The 12,606-nt window shown below is 52.4% G+C and overlaps 4 protein-coding genes across 4 annotated transcripts; 1 reads left to right on the forward strand and 3 right to left on the reverse strand.

Moving 5' to 3' along the window:
* Positions 1–441, forward strand: SJAG_06639 (hypothetical protein; the record flags this gene model as incomplete). The annotated part of the gene is made up of 1 exon (XM_011050779.1): positions 1–441. A coding segment is annotated over one exon (441 nt), but the record flags the coding sequence as incomplete, so codon positions are not given.
* A 3,993-nt stretch (positions 442–4,434) lies between these two features.
* Positions 4,435–5,359, reverse strand: SJAG_05143 (hypothetical protein; the record flags this gene model as incomplete). Its single annotated transcript, XM_002176078.2, has 2 exons — positions 4,435–4,816; positions 4,935–5,359. The coding sequence occupies 2 exons, from the start codon at positions 5,357–5,359 to the stop codon at positions 4,435–4,437; spliced, it is 807 nt and encodes a 268-aa protein (XP_002176114.2).
* A 2,663-nt stretch (positions 5,360–8,022) lies between these two features.
* On the reverse strand, positions 8,023–9,371 carry SJAG_05352 (hypothetical protein; the record flags this gene model as incomplete). The annotated part of the gene is made up of 2 exons (XM_002176067.2): positions 8,023–8,234; positions 8,639–9,371. The coding sequence occupies 2 exons, from the start codon at positions 9,369–9,371 to the stop codon at positions 8,023–8,025; spliced, it is 945 nt and encodes a 314-aa protein (XP_002176103.2).
* A 337-nt stretch (positions 9,372–9,708) lies between these two features.
* Positions 9,709–10,667, reverse strand: SJAG_05050 (hypothetical protein). Its single transcript, XM_002176068.2, has one exon. The coding sequence runs from the start codon at positions 10,422–10,424 to the stop codon at positions 9,756–9,758; it is 669 nt and encodes a 222-aa protein (XP_002176104.1). The 5' UTR covers positions 10,425–10,667; the 3' UTR covers positions 9,709–9,755.
* Between the last annotated feature and the right edge of the window lie 1,939 nt (positions 10,668–12,606).

Consider the following 12,606-nt stretch of genomic DNA (forward strand, 5'->3'; position numbering starts at 1 on the left):
ATTTCGTCTTCCAACGAGTCCGAACGAGCTCAACGCCGCCGCCGCAACGCCTGCTTCCGCTGTGGACAAGTCGGGCATTATTCCCGAATTTGTCCACACAGGCGTCGCCCCCAGGCTGGCAACGTGCCAATCCAGTACGTTTGCCTCCCCATGCCTATGCCTGGGTATCCTTCGTTCGGTTATGGAGCTTATCCCTCGGCTCCTGCTCCTGCTCCCGCGGCTTTTCCTGCTGCCTTTCCAATGATGGGCCAGAACCCCGGAGCCAACTTAGATAGCCATAGTAATAGATCGGGTAATAACTATTATTCGCCGTGTGGGCCGGGATTCAGGCCTCCTTCTCCGCCAGAACTGGAGAAGCCTATGTTTTGTGGATCCTTGGTGTCCAGTCCTATAACGGAGTCACCAACAGTCCGGTTGGTGCTCAAGTTGAGAATAAGATGAAATTGATGATTATTAGTTGTGGAACTTGTCCACTATTTATGCTATGCTGCTTACGTGATCACTCTTGCCTCGGAAGAGTTTAATCACCGTAGATACCGTAGCGTGCGGGGTTAACAGGCCATACTGATAAGGTATGGCGTGCTTAACCCGATCACGCTATGATCGGATCTACAGAGCCACGCGGAGATGCTATCGCCGTCCGCTCGTCGTAAGACTTGTGGGAACATTGTTGTTCCGGAGCGGGGAAGGCGGAATAGCCTCCGATTGGCTCACGCGGCACTTGGGTGTTCCGTGCCGGCAGCTGCTGCAATAGACTCGCAGCTAGCCGAGCACGTGCCGAGCTTACTGGGGGAGAAACCCAGGATTCGAACCGGAGCGCCAAAAAGTCATAGCAGCTCACTCGAACCTGGTACAGTCTCCCCAGTACCACTCGGCCATGGACCACGGCCTTACACTGGACTAAGGCATGGTCCATGACACCCTCCCCTCTTTAGACCCAGCCACCACTCAGAAGGCCTGGAGGCCGTTCCAGTAGTCGTCTATCGATTTGGTGTCGATAGAGGTGGACGGCTCCCATGAGTCGTCCTCCGCCGGGTAGCCCTTCCAGTGGACTCGGAACTCTAAGTTCCCATTACGACTCCGGTGGTCGTAGAGGTAGTCCACTCCCATCGCGGCTCGACTTCGTCGTCGTCGATGGGGCCAGGGCGTTCTGGAGGGACGCCGCGGTATTGCTTCACACGCGATACGTTGATCACGTTGTGAGCCTTAGATCGAGGCGGCAACTCGATCCGTACTGCGTTCGGGCCCACTAAGCCAAGGACCCGGAACGGACCGTCGTAGAGTCGTTCGAGCTTAGTCATCGACTCTTTTTTCCTCTTGACCAGGACATAGGATCCTGGCACCATCAGTAGAGGGACTTGCCTGTGGTGACGATCGGAGATCGCCATTTGCCGGAATTTGTCTTCGGCAAGCAAGTCCTTCGCCTTGACCAGGGCGCGGTCGAGGTTCTCTACGAAGGACTCAGCCGCGGGAATATTGCACGCGGCCGAGCAAGAGGCTCCGCGAGGATGAAACCCGTAGTTCAGGAAGAACGGGGTTTCCTTCGTCGCAGAGTGGACGGTGTCGTTGTAGGCATACTCCAACAGCGGCAAGAGCAAGTCCCAATTTTTGGCACTTTCGGATCCAGCGTGTAAGGCCGCAGCCGTTGCTGCAACGTCTGGATCGTTCTCTCGCTCTGCCCATCCGTTTGCGGATGGTTCGCCGTGGAGCGCCTCAGCCGAATCCCCAATTCGCAGTCAACGCTTCCCAAAAACTGCGAAGTGAACCGCGGGTCTCGATCGCTGATGATCGAGTTCGGCAAGCCGTGGTGGCAAAGATGTGCTGGATGAACAGCCGCGCGACTTGCTTGGCTGTGAAGGTTTCCGCATCGGGATGAACCGGCTCATCTTGGTGAGGAGGTCGACTACGACGAGAATGTAGTCGTTACCTCGAGCCGTTGTCGGGAATGGCCCGACAAAGTCCATCGAGATGACTTCCCAGGGCCGAGACGGAATCTCCGTGGACTGGAGAAGGCCCTGGACACCCGAGCGGGGCACCTTCGTCATCTGACATTCGTGGCACTTGCTCACGAAGTCGCGCACGTCTTTGTCCAGACGCGGCCAGTAGAAGCTCCTCGCCACCTTACCCCATGTGGCCGAGGCTCCTGTGTGCCCTGCGATTGGCGCTGAGTGATGGTCGTGCAAGATCTGCGACTTGATCTCGTCACCGGCACGCACAACCGCAGGGCTGGCTTGCTTCTGACCGGAAGTAGAGCAAGCCATCCTGACCTAGGCAGTAGAACACTTGGTTCGAATTCTGCCTAGGCTCCCTCCCCTCTTTCAGATGCCCCAGATCGAGGAGAGGACGGGATCCTTGGTGTAAGCCCGTCGGATGGTCTCTTTGTCGCCATCCGCCAAGGATCCAGTCGCGAGCGCCAGTAAGCGAACTCGCGACAAGGCATCGGCAACGTGGTTGTCTTTGCCTGGTTTGTAGCGGATCTCCAAGTCGAAATCCGCTAAGAAGTCCATCCACCGGCGCTGGCGGCTGTTAAGCTCCTTCTGAGTCGCCAGGTGGACCAAAGACCGGTGGTCAGTGTACACCACGGTCTTCTTGCCAAGAAGGAAGGCGCGCCATTTTCAAGGCGTGAACAATGGGCTTATTGTTGGACTCACCCCGTTTCGTGCCGGCCCGGCAGGATCAAGCTCTTGGACTCGAAGGCGCAGGGATGGCCGTCTTGTGACAGGACTGCGCCAATGCCCTTGCGCTTTCACTCGCATCAGTCGTGACTTCAAACGCTGGTGCGGGTCCGGATCTTCAGCACTGGAGAAGAACAGAGCTTTCCTTAAGCGAGCGAAAGCTCGCTCCAGCGCTGGAGTCCAAACAATGGGCTTATGTTGGACTCACCCCGTTTGTGCCGGCCTGGGACGTAAGCGGCGCGGCAATCTCGGCATAGCTTTGACGAACTTGCTGTAGAAGTTCGCCATGCCGAGAAACGACTGGAGTTCCTTCACGGTGGCGGGCCGAGGAAACTCCGCAACGCCCCGGACAAGCTCAGGATTCGGCTTGAGCTGCCCGTGGCCGACAATGAACCCTAGGTATTCGACTTCGGAAGGTAGAACGAGCACTTCTCCCAATTAGCGTAGAGCTTGTGCTCCCGAAGTCGGTCTAGGACGAGACGGAGGTGCCGGTCGTGCTCTCCTTAGTCTCGGAAAAGATCAGTATGTCGTCCAGGTAGACAACAACACACTGATCCAGCAGATCCCTGAAGATGTCGTTCATCAGGGTCTGGAACGTTGCCGGGGCATTCGTCAGACCAAAGGGCATCACTAAGAACTCGTAATGCCCGTAGCGGGTCCTGAATGCCGTCTTCGGCACGTCTTCTTCCGCACCCGGATCTGGTGGTAACCAGACAGGAGGTCGAGTTTCGAAAAGTACTTGGCCTTGTAGACTTGGTCAAGCAACTCGTCGATCCGAGGCAGTGCGTACCGATTCTTGATGGTCTGATTGTTCAGAGCCCGGTAATCGATACACATACGAAGCTTGCCGTTCTCTTTTTGACGAAAAGAACAGGAGCTCCGTAGGGGGAAGTCGAAGGTCGGATCTTCCCCCAGCCATCAACTCGTCCAACTGCCGCTTCAGCTCGGCCAGCTCAGGTTGAGCCAGACGGTAGATCCCGCGAAAGGGCGGTTCAGCCCCAGGAATGTGGGGATCTTGTGATCTACCGAGCGTGAAACCGGCAGCCCCGGGGAAGCTTCTCGGCGCTGATATCAGGGTATTCCCGTAATACCCAATCAGGCGCCCCGTGAGCCCCTTTTTTGCTGGGCGAAGCCATGAACGCGAGAAAAGCAAAGTCGACGCTCCGGGTGTCCCGGATGCCTTTGCCATCTCCCTCAAGGACATCATTTCGATGTCGATGTCGACCGGCGTGGTCGTATTGGCGAGCTGAACGCGGGAATCCCAATAACGACCTGGCTGTTTTGCCAGTCGAGGACAGGCTTCGCATCCCTCCAAAAGGGAATGCCGAGCAAGACGTCAAACCGAGACGTCGGGGCCACGTAGAAAGCGTGGCGGAACTTCTCTGCGCCAATTCGGAGTTCAAGTCGATCAGTCTGCTCGTTAATGGACAACGGAGCACGGGACTGATCCTCGACGGCCAATGAGATAGGCACGTCCTTGATCCGATACGTCTTGATGCCGTGCTTGGTCGCGAAGTCACGAGACATCAAGAACGTTGCGCAGCCCGTGTCTAGAAGAGCGCGGGCTGGGAAGCCGTTGATAGATGCTAGTACCTCTGGGGTGGAGGCTAGCACCGGACTTGTCATGGACCATGCCTTAGTCCAGTGTTCTCCAGTTCTGGCGGAGAAGGAGGCCTGAATCCCGGCCCACACGGCGAATAATAGCTATTATCGTTTCTATTACTACGACTATCTAAATTTGCTCCGGGGTTCTGGCCCATCATTGGAAAAGCGGCAGGAAAAGCCGCGGGAGCAGGAGCAGGAGCCGAGGGATAAGCTCCATAACCAAACGAGGGATACCCAGGCATAGGCATTGGGAAGTAAACGTACTGCACTGGTACGTTGCCAGCCTGGGAACGACGCCTTTGCGGACAATTTCGAGAGTAATGCCCGACTTGTCCGCAGCGGAAGCAGGCGTTGCGGCGGCGGCGTTGAGCTCGTTCGGACTCGTTGGAGGAGAAATCCGAACGGCATCAATATCCATCGGGTCATTTGAGACCGGACCCGAGGAAACCGCGCGGGAGGAAGAGCCAGAAGGACCAGAGGAACAAAACCGGAAATCCCGAGGAGGAAGCCGCGGAAACCACAGACGAATCAAAGGACTGGGCTATTAGACAAGCTTCGTCCAATGATTTTGGGTTTTGGGCCAGAAGGGCCCGCTGGATCTGCGGCTCGGTGAAGTTGAAGAGCTTGTCGAGAAGCAGATCATCCGACAAAGACAGGACGATCTGCAACTCGCGCAGACGATCGACGAATTCGCTTGCCTTGCCAGTTTGGCGCAAGCGCACGAATTCGTTTCGCATCAACCTTTCGTCGTTGATTGGACGAAAGGCTGACACGAGGCCAGCAGAGATTTCATCCCACTTGAGTGTGGGATGGGCTTCCTCCGGGAAGCGGGACCGAAACCAACGGAGAGCGGCGCCATCCAGGCGCAAGGAAACCACGAAAGCAACTGAAGAGGAGGGGACACGAAGCAACTTGAGGTAGTTGCCCATCGTGTAGATCCAGCTGTCCAGCACAGCTGAATCTCTTCTGCCGTCATATTTTGGAAGTTTCTCAATTTGAGAAACGGACGGCAGGGAAGCGGAATCGGCGGCAACGGCCGCGGGAGAGGAAGGAGAGTCCGGAAGACCAAAAGACGACATGCTCGAAAAGTTGAGGGAGCAGCAAGCGGAGCGGGCCAGAGACGGGCCAAGAGAGAGAGAGAGTGGGAGAGCGGAACGGGCCAAGAGACGGGCCAAGCGAGGAAGAACGGAGCCTCGCAACCAAGTATAACGGAGTCACCAACAGTCCGGTTGGTGCTCAAGTTGATAAGATGATTAATTGATGATTATTAGTTGTGGAACTTGTCCACTATTTATGCTATGCTGCTTACGTGATCACTCTTGCCTCGGAAGAGTTTAATCACCGTAGATACCGTAGCGTGCGGGGTTAACAGGCCATACTGATAAGGTATGGCGTGCTTAACCCGATCACGCTATGATCGGATCTACAGAGCCACGCGGAGATGCTATCGCCGTCCGCTCGTCGTAAGACTTGTGGGAACATTGTTGTTCCGGAGCGGGGAAGGCGGAATAGCCTCCGATTGGCTCACGCGGCACTTGGGTGTTCCGTGCCGGCAGCTGCTGCAATAGACTCGCAGCTAGCCGAGCACGTGCCGAGCTTACTGGGGGAGAAACCCAGGATTCGAACCGGAGCGCCAAAAAGTCATAGCAGCTCACTCGAACCTGGTACAGTCTCCCCAGTACCACTCGGCCATGGACCACGGCCTTACCTGCAATAAGGCATGGTCCATGACACCCTCCCCTCTTTAGACCCAGCCACCACTCAGAAGGCCTGGAGGCCGTTCCAGTAGTCGTCTATCGACTTGGTGTCGATAGAGGTGGACGGCACTCCCCTAAGTGTGCACTGCACACTAGAACTCCACGCAGCGCTTACGGCGCTGCACTACGAAGCCGTAAGGCTTCAACAACGATTGCACATTAGTTCTCGCTAATGTGCAATATTATAAATAGCTAGAAAACAGTAATATTATTCATACTTAATCTTACTACAGAGCCTGGGCTTACACTTGGTTGCGAGGCTCGTCAAATCAAGTATCATTGCCAGGAAAGAGAGGCGGAATCTCTTTTGGATTGCCAGACTTGGCGGAAGTGTTGACCGTTGTCAACGAGTTTTTCAATTTTTTCTTGTGTTTTATCTTTTCTCCTACCTAGGATTGTGCGCTGCTCTGAGTTATGGATCAACCAGAGCCAATGGAGGATGTCACGTCGACATCCCCATTCTACAAGTCGGACGCCTCGTCCACCCGTCGCTACGACGTGTCGTGGGCAAAGGAACCTTGGAGCTACGATGGCAGAGGAGACCTGCCTACGCTCAACAGTTGGTTCCGGGCCGTTACGCGTTTCCTCCGGGCTCGCAGGATCCCGAAAGAAGCACACGCGTTTACGGCCTACTACTTCTTGAAGGACGACGCTCAGGCTAGGGTCGATGCCGACGTCGAGCTCTACGAGGCTCTCTCCAACGATGAGATCTCGTGGAGTGAATTCCAGGAGCGTCTGAAGGAGTTCTTTATTCCTCCAGACGCCCTGATGCTCTACAGGCACAGGTTCCTTGACTGCCACCAAACGGGCACAGTCAATGAATTTGTGTCTGCCCTCCTCCGGTTCCAGACCATCTTGTCGTTAGACAATGATGCGGTCAAGGACCAATTGATTCGTGGGTGCAAGCCCCGAGTCAGAATGAACCTCCGGTCGTTCAACCCGGCCACGCTGGGCGATGCAATCCGCATTGCTTACGCAGCCGAGGATGACAACAGCACGCCGAATTACTGCTGGACAAGCTACGCGTCCGGCAGTAGCGCACGAAAGGAAGAACCACCAAGCGACCCAATGCTGGTGGACGCGTTAAAAGTTTTGCGCGCTTCCTCGGGCGATGTGTTCACCTTGTTTCGCGAAGGCCGTTGTTTCCGCTGCCGCGAAAAAGGACACATCGCCAAGAACTGTTCCAAAGGCAAGCCCAAGAAACCAAGGGCGAAGCCAGTTGCGAGGGTCAATGCAGCTACAGTTTCTTCTTCGGAGGATGTAGACCCAGTTGACCAACTAGTTAGAGACTTAGGTGAGAAATAAAATCTTATTTACGATCCTATTCTACTAGCAACAGTAACAGTTTGGATGTGTGCGCAACAATGGTTCAGGAAGGGGCAGAAGAGCATGGGGAAGAGGAAGAGGCAGTAGACTTGGCTTCAAAAATACTGGAAGCAGCTCGCAGTGTGTTCGCAGAACACAAAGAGGAAACAGGATTGCCGGCTGAAGTACTGGACGCCGCGCAGAGAGCCTTCCAGGCAGAAGAGGAAGAGCTGGGAATACCAGCAGATGTGCTGAGGGCCGCAAGCAAGGCCTTCGAAGACGAAACAGCCTCGGAAGAGTTTAATCACCGTAGATACCGTAGCGTGCGGGGTTAACAGGCCATACTGATAAGGTATGGCGTGCTTAACCCGATCACGCTATGATCGGATCTACAGAGCCACGCGGAGATGCTATCGCCGTCCGCTCGTCGTAAGACTCGTGGGAACATTGTTGTTCCGGAGCGGGGAAGGCGGAGTGGCCTCCGATTGGCTCACGCGGCACTTGGGTGTTCCGTGCCGGTAGCTGCTGCAATAGACTCGCAACTAGCCGAGCACGTGCCGAGCTTACTGGGGGAGAAACCCAGGATTCGAACCGGAGCGCCAAAAAGTCATAGCAGCTCACTCGAATCTGGTACAGTCTCCCCAGTACCACTCGGCCATGGACCACGACCTTACACTGGACTAAGGCATGGTCCATGACAGTTCTGGCAGGCACTTCAACGACCGCCAGGGGACCACTGTTAGTTGACGACAGACCACAGGCAGTGGAATGTCCAACGCGTCCTGGATGTTCTCTTCGTTGAGTTCTTCCGTTCTGTTTCCGACCTCTGTGTCGTCGAGGTCACCAATTTGAGCCTTTTCGCCTGGCTCCGGCACCGACATCACTAGTATTCCTGTGTTGTAAGAGAGTGGAACTTGGTTCTTTTGGGAAATTAAAGGTGATTTTATTGTAAGTTCTGTTGCTGGCTTAAATACTATGAAAATGCTGCAATAAGGCTTAGGAATGACGGGAAATTGTCTAATTGCAAGCATACGATAAGCACGACAGTATTGCGCAAGTCTTGCGTGCTAGTAGCCAGCCACACGGAGATAGAGTCGTTGATTTCCGTCTGGGGAGCGTATATCAATGCAGGAACGAGCGCAAGTTCAGTATAATTAACTTGGCTCGTTACATGTGTTGTCTTCGTTTTCCTCTTCGTCCTGGTCCTCATTGTCTGTGTCTCTTGCCTCCTCTGGCCCGCTCTCTTCTCCCTCGCTTTCAAAAATAGTGTTGTAATTGCTTCATTACTTCACTAACTATCAAAGCTATCTGACCGGGAGAGATAACCGATTTTGCAGGCTCTTCTGAAGGGACCACCGTCTTCGCACCGAGTTTGGACATCTTCTTGGACCGAGAGCGCAACGTGGATTGCCTCGTCCAGGTTCGCGGGCCTTCTCATGCGAAGTTCGCGGGCGACATTGGGCTTCGCTCCGCGCTCCAGTTGGTCGAGGACCAACCATTCATCCAACTTGAGGACCGTACGGAATCGGTCCAGCTCCGTGATGAAGTCGAGCGCCGACCCTTTCTGTCGGCACTCATAGAATTGAAGCCGATATCGCTTCAGGGCGTCGCCTGGGGTAAATGAGCGCTTCAAGTAGGTCTTGAGCTCGAGCCACGAGAGCGAGCCTTCCTCGAGTCCTGGGTGCAATCGCGGGTCTACGTCGCAGCGGTCTAGCGCGGCGCCTGTCAAAAAATTGTAGGCTGTCCAAGCCTGCTTCTTGGTAGCGATGTCGCGGGTTCGCAAGAATCGCTCAACGGCGCGAATCCAGTTCTGCAGAACAAGCAGATCCGGCGTGCCGTCGTACAGAAACGGCTTGGGAGCCCACGTCCAATCCTCCCGTGGTGCTGAAACGTATTGCACCGGCGCGGGAGCTGGGGCGACAGGAATTGATGCTGCCGACGGGACTCCAAACACTCTCGTAGGGCGAGTGCTGGCAGCAGAGATAGGCTGCTGTTCGTTGTTTGTGTCCTGGGCCATTGGTTCCGACATCTTTTCTTAGGACGAAGTAATAAAATTTTATTAAAAAATTTTTTCTTTAGGATTTCCGCCTCCTAATGGCACCGACTGTTCCTAAGGCTTTTAACGATTTGTTAAAGCCTCGCAACCAAGTGTAAAGGCTACGACTGTATGTAGGAAAAAGCTTAATGAATATTATTTATTCTAACTATTTATACTGTTTTGTAAAAACCCGTCACAGGGTTTACGTTTACGTGTTGCGCGTTAATGAAAACGCGCAGCTTAACGTGGAGGCCGTAGGCCTCCGTAAGCGCTGTCCGTTGGCAGCGTTCTTGGTGTTGCTCCCTCTGGGGAGTAAGGGTGACGCACATTCGCTTAGTAATAAGCTTAATGTGTTACAGCTATGCCCTTGAGGACTTAATTGAACCAAGGGGGCGGTGGACAGTGTTGAGGTCGAGCATTTGCTGGTACTGAAAAATTCTGGGTGGCAGGCGGTAGCGACATGAGTGGTAAGAATCCGTGTCCGGTTCGTTTCCCTTCAAAGGCTCCAGCATCGTCGAAGTGACTGGCCAGCGTGATGGCCTCGTTAAGGCTGCCTGGGCGACGAAGCCGGAGTTCTCCTCTCAACGGCTCCCTTGACATGGCGCAGATCTTGCGCAGGACTTCCTCCTCTGGCTTGTTTAGAACAAGGTGCAACTTGAGTAACTCGCTGATGAATGAGCGAGCTGATTCTGTTTGGCACAATTGTTGCCAACGGTTTTCAAGGTCCCATTTCTCGTCGGACTGTATAAAATAGGACCTCAGCTCGCGAGCGACTTTATCCCATTCCAAGGAGTTGTGTTCCTGCGCCGGTAATGTGGCACGAAAGCAAAGTTGTGCACCGCCCTTTAGCTTAAGGGTGAGCACCCAGCCCAACTGTTGGGCGGACAAGGGAAAGGTTTTGGTTGTCAATTCCCATTCGTTTAGCCAAGATTCTAAGACGGTTGAATCTCGTTCTCCTGCGTAGACTCCTAGCTTCAAGTAAAATTTCAGGTATGGTGATTCTCCGTGTAGGAACGGATTTGGGGACGGGGTTCTGGTATCCATGTTTAATAATACTCGAGCGACTGGGGGCGACAAGGGAGAGTGCAGGGTTAACGACGAGAAGACAGAGACACGATCTTCTGGTTCCAGGGTTGTTGAATACAGTGAAGGCGGGTCTTACAACCAAGTGTTATGATATTCACTACGGTTGCTGTAACGATTGTAATTGTTAAGCTCTCCGGGTTCGAGCTTCGAACTCACAACGCAATAACAACACCACGGGACCGCTACACCGAGTGGAATCTCCTGATCCTTCATCACGGTTCGAGGCCGGATAGGTTTAGTTCGATTGAGGATTCCTGTTTGTTGGCTTCAAACAATGAATAACTTACTTCCTTTAACCTTTCGAAGCTTCGGTTGATAAACCTTAATTGTTATGATGCGCGCAAATGTTCTGGAAAGTTATTGTTGAAAGGAACAAGTAGTGTTCAACGGATTATAGCCATTGAACTCCTGCGTATTTACATTAACCATTCAGCTGATACTATCTTTTGTTACTAATTTGTATTTGTAATGTTTGTTAATTTTTGAGAAATAAAATTCAATACATTTGTAAAAGCAATAACTCGGAATTGCTTCGTAATAGCAGTGAATGCTAGCGAATGCTTAGTCATTCAATTTAGAACCAATCAGTTGAATGATGTTTCATTCCCAGTTTAAAAGTACTCGGAGGCAATGACATAAGTTCATTTGCTCCGTGACAGCGCCCTCCTTAGATTCGATCCGAATCTAAAAGTAAGATTTCAAGTTGCAATTTGTCGGCGTCGAGGGGCAGAATATTTCGGGTAAAAGATGTTGTTGATCTTTTTGTTTTTCATAAAATTGATAAGTTCTTGCCTTGCCCATCTTTTAACCACGAGGGCTGGGAGCCAGCCAGAGACGGGTTGGTGTTGAGGTTCTCCTGTGTGGGGATCGTGTTGTAACTTGGTGTAGTTGCATAGTAATTGTAGCTCAGTGTCTTGATAACGGTGATCTTTAATCAATGTTATTCCAGTTACAATTCCATAGTCTTCGCGATGGTCCTGTGGGAGAGGTGGGCGAGAGTTGTAGGCTTCGAGCTCTGAGACGTGGAAGCTCTTTGGTATTCCTTGGCGTTGGGTTGCACTTAGATCCAATTCGTAATTGAGATTTCCTATTCGTCTGATGACTTTAAATGGTCCTTCGAATCTGGTGTCCATTTGTCTCGCGGGTTCCAATAGCGATTATAATCTTTCTTTAGTAGTACGAGATCTCCGGTTTGGAATGTTGGCTCGGGGAGTACTTTCATATCGAAGAATTTCTTGTACTTCTCGTTAGCATCCATAAGGTTCTGTTTTATTGTTCTCGAATGCTGGCGAGTTCTGTGATGCTTGCGTATTTCCTTGCGCGAAGTGAGAGTGATTCAATGTCAGAACTTCGTGCTTCTCGTCCATGATGTACGAAGAATGGTGTGAATTTCGTGCTTGAATGTACCGTTGTATTGTAATTGAAAGCTGCTGCTGACAGGTAAATTGGCCACCGTTCTGGATGTTCTGAACAATAGCTTCTGAGATAGACTTCTAGAATTTGGTTAACCCGTTCTGTTTGTCCGTTAGCTTGTGGGTGATATCCTGAGGTAAACATAGCTGAATTCCATGTGTTTGAGCATATGCTCCCCAAATGTCGGATGTAAATAAATTGCCTCTGTCACTAACAATTGTTGATGGAAAGCCAGTTTCGGGAAATACATGTCGTTTCATGAAGTTTCTGAGTCCTGGAGCTGAGCATTTCTTTGAGCACGGGATGAAGTATGGGTATTTCGAGAATCTGTTTGTAAGGCCGAGTCAAGGATGTTCTGTAAAACTAATGATGTGTATTTGGGAGCTAACACTAAGTTTTAAATAGGAGAAAACAAGGAAGCGAGCTTAGTCCGCTGACTAAGTGTGGCTTAGTTAGGCAGTCACGTTAGCTCGTGATTGGGTAACTTCAGATAAGGCCATGAGCTCCTCGTATGATCTTTGTCGCGACCACAATTGCTTCCCGAAGTTCGGCGATTACTTAAGTCGCAGTGGTCGCTCACTACTGGCTGTAGCGTTGTTGACGTCACAATAATGCCAGTGGCGACATGAAGAAAGTATTGCATAGAGTTCTTTTTCCGCAGTTGACCAATTCTGTTGAGTTCTTGTCAATGCGTGTGAATAATAGGCAATTGGGTGAAATTTCCCTT

This window comes from Schizosaccharomyces japonicus, assembly GCF_000149845.2.
Source record: "Schizosaccharomyces japonicus yFS275 unplaced genomic scaffold supercont5.5, whole genome shotgun sequence".
In the NCBI taxonomy this organism is placed as follows: domain Eukaryota; kingdom Fungi; phylum Ascomycota; class Schizosaccharomycetes; order Schizosaccharomycetales; family Schizosaccharomycetaceae; genus Schizosaccharomyces; species Schizosaccharomyces japonicus.